The sequence below is a fragment of the Xiphias gladius genome, chromosome 16 (assembly GCF_016859285.1).
Source record: "Xiphias gladius isolate SHS-SW01 ecotype Sanya breed wild chromosome 16, ASM1685928v1, whole genome shotgun sequence".
NCBI classification, from domain to species: domain Eukaryota; kingdom Metazoa; phylum Chordata; class Actinopteri; order Istiophoriformes; family Xiphiidae; genus Xiphias; species Xiphias gladius.
In genome coordinates, this window is record NC_053415.1 from 14686747 (window position 1) to 14697929 (window position 11183).

General features: G+C 41.4%; 2 protein-coding genes across 3 annotated transcripts; one reads left to right on the forward strand and one right to left on the reverse strand.

Annotated features, from left to right (window-relative positions):
* Positions 1-565: 565 nt before the first annotated feature.
* nup62l (nucleoporin 62 like) lies at positions 566-3658 on the reverse strand. 2 transcript variants are annotated; one of them, XM_040148344.1, is made up of 3 exons: positions 3549-3658; positions 862-2389; positions 566-750 (listed from the first exon to the last, which is right to left on the reverse strand). In XM_040148344.1, the coding sequence occupies exons 2-3, from the start codon at positions 2383-2385 to the stop codon at positions 592-594; spliced, it is 1683 nt and encodes a 560-aa protein (XP_040004278.1). In that variant the 5' UTR covers positions 2386-2389; positions 3549-3658; the 3' UTR covers positions 566-591. The 2 variants fall into 2 exon arrangements, with proteins under 2 accessions (XP_040004278.1, XP_040004277.1); XM_040148343.1 differs by lacking the exon at positions 3549-3658 and adding an exon at positions 2512-2842.
* On the forward strand, positions 3594-9746 carry pdk1 (pyruvate dehydrogenase kinase, isozyme 1). Its single transcript, XM_040148346.1, has 11 exons — positions 3594-3724; positions 5445-5586; positions 5691-5762; positions 5872-6056; positions 6578-6673; positions 6817-6894; positions 7132-7208; positions 7450-7548; positions 7701-7811; positions 8829-8942; positions 9041-9746. Exons 1-11 carry the CDS (start codon positions 3616-3618, stop codon positions 9179-9181), a joined length of 1224 nt encoding a protein of 407 aa, XP_040004280.1. The 5' UTR covers positions 3594-3615; the 3' UTR covers positions 9182-9746.
* Positions 9747-11183: the final 1437 nt, after the last annotated feature.

An 11183-nucleotide genomic window follows, 5' to 3' on the forward strand; every position in this document is an offset into this window, starting at 1 on the left:
CAATCGATTGGTCTGTAAAATGTCAGAAAATTGTGAAAACTACCTGTAACAATTCCCTAGAGCCTAAGTTTACATCTTCAAATTGCTTGTTTTGTTCGGCCAATGATCAAAAGGTATTTAGTTTACTATAACATAAGGCAAAGAAAAGGAGAAAATCCTCACAACTGAGAGGCTGGCTCTATGAAGAAGATATAACAAATTCTATAAGCAAGCAGCTCTTACGAGAAAGACATATAATGATATATCAGCACTGATATAATTTAAGTAGCAGTGTTCTTTGTGTTTTATTATCTTATTTAACCAACCAATAAAACAGAGCCTTAATCCAAAAGTTTATTTAATTATATTCTTTAGAACAAGCAAAGCATTTACATGAGAGGAAATGATCATTTTCACTATTCTATATAAAAACTATTGAATCGAAAATATCAATCTTTATGTAACCCATAAAAAACTGCAATCAGTTGAGGGGAAAGCAGTTTAACAGGAATTGTGATGAATGCAAACCCAAAACATCTTGACGCCTAAAAAAAACATCCCTGTAAAAATTAGCACAATGTCAATATACGGGGGCAACATATTTATTCCAGATCAGTCAAATGTTAAACGAAAGGTTTTCTCTTGCTCCTTGCGCTGGTTGTCACACAGTTTGGACACTTCCTCCACCCGTCTCTGCAGAAGGACTGAATTCTGATCGATCCACTGAAGTGAATCCATGTGGGCATTGAGAATTTTACAGATCTGCTGAAGCTAAGGAAAAAAAAAGAAGAAAAGAAAAGCAGATGTTAATTTATTTTGCAGCAATAAATGTCAAGGCACCAAAATCTGTCAAGCCAAGTTTAAAATTTGATCTCATCTTACTGGATCACTGGTGTCTGCTGGGCCACTGGATGTGTTGAGGTGCTCGATGATCTCCTTCAAGTCCTGGGACATCCTCTTCAGCTGTGCATCCACGTTCTCTGCAAGCTTGTACGTTCTTTCACGCTCCTCATCGGCGTTCTGCATGTAGATGGTTCCACTCTGCTCTTTCACCGACTCCTCAAGCGGGCAGAGTAAATCCTCCAACTCCTTCTGTTGGGACAGGATGAAATCCAGCTCCTGGTTCAGCCTCCTCTGGTCCAGCTTCACCTTCTCCATTTCCTTGTGCAGGGCTGTGATCTTCTCTCCGTTCTCCACCAGCATGCGGTCCCAGGCGTTCACCTGAGTTGCCTGCTGCAAGAAATGTCTCTCTTGGTCCTCAAGCTCAAGACTCCACTTGTTGATGAGACCCTCTAGCTGGGCGTAGGTCATCACTGGAGGAGCCGTGGTTGTAGTGATCGCTGTGGCTGTGGCAGTTGTTGTGGTACTTGTGCCAGACACAGGTTTGAGTCCCAGTGTAAAGCATGTGGCAGCACCTGTTGTGGCAGCTGCAGTTGTGGCAGTAGAGGCGGGGACAGAGGTGGAGGTGGAGGTGGCGGTAGCTGCCCCCAGAGGTTTGAGCATAAAAGACAGACCTCCACCAGCTGCTGTGGATGTTGCAGGAGTAGTGCTTGCTGCTGAAGTTGGAGCTGCACCCAAAGTAAAGCCTGTGCCCGTTGCAGTGGCAGTAACTGCAGCTGTAGAGATAGGTGTCGCAAAGAGAGAGGGACCTGAAGCTGGGGCTGGCTGGGTCGATGCAGGCGGAGCTGGGGTCGATGCAGGTTTAATCCCAATGGCAAATCCTCCACTCTGACCTGTTGTGGCTGCAGCGGTGGAGACTGGCTGGGGCTGGGTGCCCAGGGTGAGGTTGGTGGGAGCACTGGTGACGAAGCTGAAGCCTCCTCCTGTGGGAGCGGTAGCGGCTGCAGTTGTGGTCACCTGGACCTTTGAAGCTCCAAAGCTGAACCCTCCAAACGAGAGGCCACCTGATGCTGTCGTTGCTGCTGGCGCGGCTGTTGCTGCTGCTGCTGCTGCAGCTGCTGCAGCAGCAAGTTGGGGTTGAACCTGAGGAGCGGTCCCAAAGGTGAATCCACCTCCTGCAGGGGCGGCAGCGGTGGTCTGAGCGGACAAACCGCCGCTCAAGGTGAACCCTGACCCCGCAGCTGGAGCTGCCGTGGAGCCTAAAGTCAACCCTGTCGCTGCTGTAGTTTGAGGAGTCGTACCCAGACCGAATGTGGTGCTGGGGGTCCCAAAAGAGAATCCTCCGCCGGCCGCTGTGCTCTTCGCTGGGGTGCCGAAGCTAAAAGTGCCCGAAGAGTTGGTGTTGGCCTGGCTGGAAGTGCCGAAGGTGAAGCCCCCTACGGGGGCTGCAGGTGTGGAGCTTGTCAGCCCAAAGCCCGTGCCGGGGGCTGCGGCTGTGGCTGTGGTCTTCTGAGCTCCGAAGGTAAAGCCCGCAGAGGGCTGCCCGAAGTTAAACCCGCCACTCATTTTCCTTCCCAAGGAGATAAAGTATAGCGTTATCGAAAGCAGATAAGCTACAAAATGGTCACTTCCTCGCTCAACGTATGTGGCTTTTGGCGGGTCACAATCACGAGCTAGTTGAACTGAAGTTACCTAGAAAACTTTTCCTCCTACGATGTCTTTCCAAACGTTAGCAATTAACAAAAACGATCAAATGTTTGTCGACGTTATCTTGACCGAGAGGGACCAAAAACTAACAACACATCTTTCTCAAAAACGTGGCCAACAGCCTCGATGCTTCGTCACACAGGCATTTCTATGGACGACTACAGGAAATGACGGCAGTTAGGACCAGTAGCCAATGTTTGCCCAGAGTTTTGTCTGCCAGAGCACAAGCAACGGCTTTTCCTTATAAGATTGACAGATACAGTGTCCAATCACGCCCTTGTCTGGAACCAAACTAGTATCTGATTGGTACAGCTTGCTGCCTGACAAACCTATCTCAGGGAATGTCTCTTTTAGCTTATTAAATTAGAAATCAGAATTAACAAAGAAGAATAAACAGTTTACGAATAGAAAGCACTGCATGGGTAGAGTACGAGCTGATTGCCGACTGACGTTATGACTCAAAAAGAGGAAAAAACGGTCTATTTCGCTCAAGTACCGACAAAGTTATGCAGTTTTATATAGTTAACTGATAATAACGGCGCGCTATCGATGTCAAATATCAAAACACTCTTTAAAACGCACTGACAAATAAAAAAGCTAAATATAAAAGACACGACACTGACGATAAGCTCTCATCGCATCCTCAATTTTTTACTGTTTTAACGATGACAACAAACAAAATGGTAATATATTTTGGTCAATAAAGTTTTTTTTTCTTAACAAAGTCGACAGGCAATGACTTATCTTGACATCGCTGTGACTCTCTGGATTAGCTTAGCTGCACACTACCCGTTCAGCGCTCCTGCAATGTTGACATTCCTGCTTTCAAGGGTTGAGCAACGAGTAAACTGAAGTAAGGAACCGGAATATTTAACGGTAGCGGTGACTATGGCTGAACAAATTTCTCTAAACCGCTTGACATCAGGACGTTTATTTTAACGAGTGTGTTTGCGAAATGCTGTAATTAGGCGACAGGCTAATGTCAACACAGATGATCTACCTGTCATTAAGTTAATAATTACCATTTCAGTTTTTGACACCGTCTTAACAACACCGTCGGCCGAGAGAGCGAGCACTGCGCCCGTCAACATGAGGATTTTAAGGTTTCTGAGGAGCAGCGTGTCCATAGGAAAGGACATAGACTATTACTCCAAATTCTCACCCTCCCCTCTTTCAATGAAGCAGTTTCTGGATTTTGGTAAGAGGTAGTACACACACACACACACACACACACACACACACACACACACACACACACACACACACTTACAGTAGAATTAACCCACGCATAGGTCAGCCGTGCACACAGCGATGTGTTTGTCTCTTTCAAGGGAGTGGTTGCATATCCATGAATCAAAGAATAGGTTAATCACATATCGAATTTCCCTTCTCGCATTGTTTAAATAGGCGTTTTGGAGGAAAATATACAGTATTTCACAACAAAAATCAAAGATAAGAGAACAGCAAAATGTTTTTATTTGATCTTACCTTGTTAATCATCTGGCGACCCCTTACATTCAACTCTTGACCCCCTGTGGAGTCCAGAATCCCAGGTTGAAAACCACTCATTAAAGGCATTTATCAGCCAGATAAAACTACAAGTTCCACAGAGGTGTTAAGGTCTGGACTTGTCATTTGTGAAGGGCACTTTTGCACACAAGATAAAAAGGATAAGGGGCCATCCTGTCTGTGCAAGACAGGGACCAATTAACCCACCAGTGGGGCCAAAAATAAGACCGAACTGGAAAAGACAGCTTTCTATGGGTCACTTAGTTCTGGTGGTGTGATTGAACACAAGCTGTACCAAGAGAAACGCACACATGGAATCCAACCAGCAAGACAGGGGCCTCTAGATCAGGTAAAAATGCAAGAGCCATTTCAGTTGACATCATGCTTTAGAGTAGAGCCGCAACCATTTTTTCGATTAATGGATTAGTCAATTGACATAAAAGTAATCAGCAACTGTTCTGATAATCAAATAATCGTTTTAGTACTTTTTTAAGCAAAAAAAAAAAAAAGCCAAATATTTGTTGATTCTAGATTTTCAGATGTGAGGATCTGATGCTTTTCTTTGTCATACATGATAGTAAACAGATTATCTTTGGGATTTGGACTGTTGGTCAGACATCCGTCTGAAGATGTCACCCTGGGCTGTGGGCAATTTTTAAAGGCATTTTCCACTCTTTTCTGACATTTTATAGTCAAAATGAACGTTGAGAAAATATCGGCAGATTCAGTCAGTAATGAAAATAATCGTTAGTTGCAGCCCTGTTTTAGTGGTAGTTTTATGAAACTACCACAAACCAGTTGCCCCACAGGAATATGGAGCCTGAAGGATCTGGGGCAGGTTTGCATTTTGCCCAGTTTGCAAACTATCTTTAGTGGCAGCAAGGGGTGGAGAATATGGATAAACTCCTTTGTTGCGGCACATGTGTTTTATAACACAATACTGATATACTATATCATAATGTGGTGCATATAATGGAAACTTGATTGAGGAACTGTTTATAGATAAAATAATCAGACAGAAATATCTGTTTTTGGCCAATCCAGCTAAAAAAACAAATAAACAAACAAAAAAACCCCTGACAAAGCAAGACACTACTTTACATTAATGTAAAAATCATAACAATGCAGCACTGACCTAAAGCAGCCTGGCTCCTTACTTGGCAGCATTACCCACAATGAGCCCAGTATAAAGGATACGGCAAAATTGATGAATGTAGATATGTTTTGTTTGTTTTTTTAATTTTCATAATTTACATTGTCATGTTGCCTTATTCCAGAGGTAGCGCATTACCAAAAACACACCAACATCAATAATAAAACATTTTTTGCGACAACTTCTCCTACATTATTATTTGAAATGATAATACGAGGAAAACTTTGACACTTCTGTTTTTATTTTCACCCTCCAGGCTCAGAAAACGCTTGTGAGAAGACATCGTTTGCCTTCCTTAGACAGGAGTTGCCTGTGAGGTTGGCAAACATCATGAAAGAGATCAACTTGTTGCCAGACAACTTGCTAGGGACTCCATCAGTCCGGTTGGTCCAGAGCTGGTGTGGGGGTTTTGCTTTTTCTCAGTCATCTCTCTAATTATGCTGAATTACACTGCCTTCAAATAGATAGTTATAGATAGATAGTTTTTTTTTTTCCTACACAGGTATATGCAAAGTCTGCAGGAGATTCTTGAGTTCAAAGACAAAAACGCAGATGATGAGAAAGTCACATATGAGTAAGTAAATCAAAACTTACACAATATTATATTATATAATATTTCTGGTGTTTTATTCAGTGCAGAAAGCTTATCCACTTCTTGCTGTGGCCATTTTGTCTTTGTTTAGCTTCACAGATGCCGTGATAAAAATCAGAAATCGCCACAATGATGTCATTCCCACCATGGCCCAGGGAGTCGTGGAGTACAAAGAGACTTACGGCACAGACCCAGTCGTCAGCCAAAATGTTCAGTATTTTCTGGATCGCTTCTACATGAGCAGGATATCCATCAGGATGCTGCTCAACCAGCACAGTGAGTAGATTCTCGTCAAACAATGAACAAAGGTTTAACAATAAAAGTTGCAGGTTCAATAAAAACATTAGGCAGGAAAAAGGGCTAAATAACAAAAGGGTTAAAAAAAAAAAAAAAAAAAGAAGCGACACTTAGTGGTAAATCTACAGAAAATAGCATGACTCTGCAAAGTTATTCATACAGAAACAAGACTGACAGGGTTGCGCTCACAATAAGAGATCGTGTCACATTGGCGTGTTTCATGATGTCATGGAGCCTGACAGAGATTTGATCAACTAAGATTTTATTAGACCCATCTATCGCAGTGTGACATACACCAAACCTGCAAGATCGCTGTCAGTGCACGTCTTTATTTCAGCAGCACTGAAAAAGTCCCGAATAATAAAAATTGACATTTACATAAACGTGTATCTTCAAGCACTTCGTGGAATCATTAAGTCCATTTTGAATGTGTTTTCCTTTGAAATAATTCACTTGCTGTACTGTTTTGCATGCTTACATCCCTGTGTGTTTCCTCCTAGCGCTCCTCTTTGGGGGGAAGGTGAAGGTGAACCCAGCACATCCCAAACAGATCGGCAGTATTGATCCAAACTGTCGTGTCAGTGAGGTTATCAAAGGTGAGAATGAATTTTTTTTTTTTTTTTTTTAAGAAGGCAAATGTGCAAGTAATAACAAGCCGTGACGGTGTCCGAATATGTTGTCATTTAAGTATTCAAGAGTCTTTCTCGTTCTTCCCTGAAAACAAACATCTTCCTTGTAGATGCCTACGAAAATGCACGAAATCTTTGTGACCGGTATTACATGAACTCTCCTGAGCTGCGACTGGAGGAATTCAACGGTAATATGTTTGGATACTAGAAAGAACAACTATATGCAGCCACACAGGCACATTTAATGACGTACTGTACGTTACAAGCATACACACGTGTTTCTCCGACACACTTCCTTTTTTGCTTGCTATCTCAAGCACTTAAAATTGCATTATGAATAAATATGTATATGAATGTGATTTCCTTGATTGAACCATGTCTGATGAAACTGAATTTAATCTTTGATGATTTATTTGTCCTGACAGTCAAAGAGCAGGGAAAACCCATCAGTATGGTTTACGTTCCATCCCATTTGTATCACATGGTGTTTGAGCTTTTTAAGGTATGATTTGCTTTTTGGGCCCTTCCCCTCATATATATATATATATATATATACACATATATACATATCTATAAAATATACTATTCTGAATGTATAGGCATTACTGAGCATTACACTTATCCTCACAGAATTTTGGCGCTGATTTAACCTTTAATTATCCTGTTATTTGGTCACATCAAATAAAAGCAGTCTTACACTTGAAGGTTTTTGAAAATCTCTGGCGTGGCTTTCTTTGTTGCAGAACGCCATGCGGGCCACTATGGAGTTGTACGGCGACGCCATGGAGTATCCTTCTATCCACGCACAGGTCGCTCTGGGAACTGAAGATCTGACTGTCAAGGTTAATCTGCACTGCTCCACATCAGTCTGATCTGCTGGATTCTTCTCTGATTTTCCCCCTTTTTTTTTTTTTTTTTGTCCCGCTAAAACTTACCAAAATAAACCCCTCGCCTGTTGAAGCAACATGTGTTCATATCGTATGCTCCTCTTCAGGTGAGTGATCGCGGAGGAGGCGTGCCGCTGCGGAAGATTGACAGGCTGTTCACCTACACGTACTCCACAGCTCCTCGGCCCAGCATCGACGGTTCACGTGCTGCTCCTCTGGTCAGTATTCCTGACGTGGATGGATGTGAACAGCGAAACCCTTTCCCCACTTGGCTCTAGATGCATCTGGAACGGATGCACAGACTATAAACTTATAGTATTCCTGTCTTATTCTAGTTGCTTCTTCTACTCACCCTAATTACTGTATGTCACATTGTAAGTGATGAGGGGTTTTGAACTTTATATAGTAAAACCCAGAGTGCAGTAACTGCATGTTTGTAATCACCTGTGTCATTTATCTTTGTTGGATGTTTACTGTTGGTGAGATTTTATTTGTCGCTCTCTATTAATAAATAGCTGAGTCAGGGAAATAATCACACATTGAGTGCTGTGAAGGCCCATGTTAACTGGTTATTTGTCCCGGAGAGTTCTGTGATTATTTTACTGCTTTGTTTTTAATCCACAAGCGCAATCGACACGTAAACAACCTATGTACCAGCAGTGAATACATAAAAGTACGGTTTTTGGCGGGTGAACGGGGCCGAGAAAATGTGGGCAAAGTTTCCTTATAAAACTTTTTTTCTTTTTTAAAATCTCGTTCATCTGTCCCCTTACGGAAATGACTGTACAATTACATGACTAAACAGCCCCAACTGTGGGTACATGTGCTAACTTTTTCCAGGGCTTTCAACAGCATCACAGAGTCAGGAATCTGTTGACACACAAGCTCAATAGCTGATATGACTTCATCTCTAGTACTTTGCTGCTTAACTAAGATGATGAGAAGTCTTCAAAGTTCGTTCTTAAACTCATGGTCCACTTGCTAGTTTGTTTTTTTTTTTCCCTGAGCTTTTAATCACATCACACTGTCTTCTTACTGCCTCATGTTCAGTCTGTCTACAGTTTGTAGCATCAACTTGTTCCAGTGCCAGACCGACTTGACTCTTACACACACGACTGTCGTAGTATTCGCTCTTTGCCGTGAAACGGCCGACTACTCTGTTGTTTTAGATTGTGGGGCTTGAGTCTGGATTGTGTTGAGGCTGGAGAGATGAGCTCTGCTTTGTTTTTGTCCAGGCTGGTTACGGGTATGGCCTGCCCATCTCTCGACTGTATGCGCGGTACTTTCAAGGGGACCTGAAGCTTTACTCTCTAGAGGGTTATGGAACTGATGCTGTGATCTACATTCGGGTAATTGAGTTTTTTTTTTTTTATATAAACAGTATGTATCTCCCAAAGGAAAGTAGAATGGATGCAGTTGTTTAAACTTCCTCTCTATTTTCTGTCAGGCTCTCTCCACAGAGTCCATCGAGAGGCTCCCTGTGTACAACAAGTCGGCATGGAAACACTACAAGACAATGCACGAGGCCGACGACTGGTGCGTCCCGAGCAAAGAGCCCAAGGACATGACAACGTTTCGTAGTTTCTAGATTCAAATGACAAATGGTCCTATAGCAACGCGTGCAAGAGAGGTTGATGTAAATGAATGGTTTGCGCGCGCGTGTGTGTGTGTGTGTAATGGTAATCAGCTCAGATTTTTAGTGCCATGTATTCCCTATAGAACAATAGTTTTTGGTTCGATAAAGATTATGGAGTTCAGCAACCCTCAATTTAAAAAAAACCCCAAACAAACAAAAAACAAATCTTACTTACCCCTACTGGTATTAACCACTCATGGTTTTAACTGGGAGAAACCAGGACCAAGACACAATGCTGCTGGAAAAAACAAGCCCAACTAATACTGGACTTTGAGGCCGATATTGATATTTGAGTTTTTTAAAGTCTTGATTTATTGCTATATTGGCATTTTAGAGTGTAAAAATAAACTTGTCAGTGCTCTCTGGTGGACAAACTATGTAACGGCAGCACTGTTTCTAAAGTTACTGATGAACATATAGAGCAATAATAATATATCTATCATGAGCTACATAAAGTGGACTGGTCATGCTCTACCTGAAATTTCATTATTTTGATGCTTTGACAACAAAAAAAAAATATAACTTTCTTGCATTGGGGTGACAGAAGAGGTCTCGGCAGGAAACCTCACCACCTGAAACTATCTGCATGGTTAGATAACATTTGTAGAAGAGGAAAATGTGTTTCTGTAATTTGGGTCAACTCATCATTTAAGGGATAAACCGTACAATGTTACAGTTAATTTTTAGTTTGCTCTCCTAGTTAACAGCTTGTCCTTGATTGCTTAGCTGCTTTTATTTTCTCCTCTGCGCGAAGATACTTTGGAAGCAAAGGAAAACGTGACAGTTGATTGCTGCTTGTTTTTAAATCTGTTGGGCATTTCACCTGACAAGTAATTTTTTCCTAAAATGTTCAAATGTTCATCATTTGGGGCATTTCTTCTTCAGTTGGTTGATGTGAACAAGCAATGCGATCAAAAGTACTTATTTGCCGCCTGTAAAGGGCAATTTTGCACCTGTTTTTACTGTGTGTAACATAAGGAAACTGAATACTGTATAACTGGAAGGAAGGAAAACTATTCAAGCTGATGTGTTTAATTTGGGCAACATATTTAGTTTTCTTCCTAAATTTTTTGTTAATTTGCAAATAAGCTGCTGCAAATTTGAAATAAGGTCATGAGAGTTGTATCACTCAGTGTAATAGCAAAATACAGTATCTGGGTTTCTGTGGTTGTATTTTTAGGCCTCATGCTGTTAATAAGATACGATATAATTCATATTTTCTATGTTACACAACAGTTATGCTGTATGGATCATATTCATTAAAAAAAAAAAAAACTTCACAAAGAGCTTGAGGTGACTAAAACAAAATCATTTTTACTATTGAAACTGTATTGTAGTTTGTATCCTGAATGATGCTGCGGAGGAAATGTTTGAATAAACTACTGCACATGATTGAGGTTCTTCCAAATCAGCTTCAGACCACTTGCTCACTGATTTAAGACCAAACACTACAAAGTTGAATTTACATCAAGCATTGGTACTGAAAGTATTTGTGGCATATTGTTAGAGGAAGGCACCTGAAAAGATGTTATTATTGACTGAAAGTGACAAAGCTGCTTGTCATCTATAAAGACTGTGTGTAAAAGCTGCAAAAATTGTTTTGGTTCTCATCTGATTTTCAAATTTATTTTTTTGAAATGCCGGCTGAGAGCAGCCTTGTGTGATACATTGTACATTACACTAATCGACCAGAATAGTAGAAACACCTGTACAATGTAAACATCGTATTACCCTGTAGCTCTGCAATAAATATAACCTGTTACCTGGTGTTCACTGTAAATGAAAAAAAACAAAAACCACTAAAGTCAGGAAGAACAGCTGTGAGGAATACAAACCAAACATCACATGAAGTGAAAATTAGTTTATTGATGCTGCATGTACCAAGAAATGTTTCTCCGATTCAGAAGACGTGGACAACATAATTTTCTTGCAGTCCAACACGTATTCAATACAG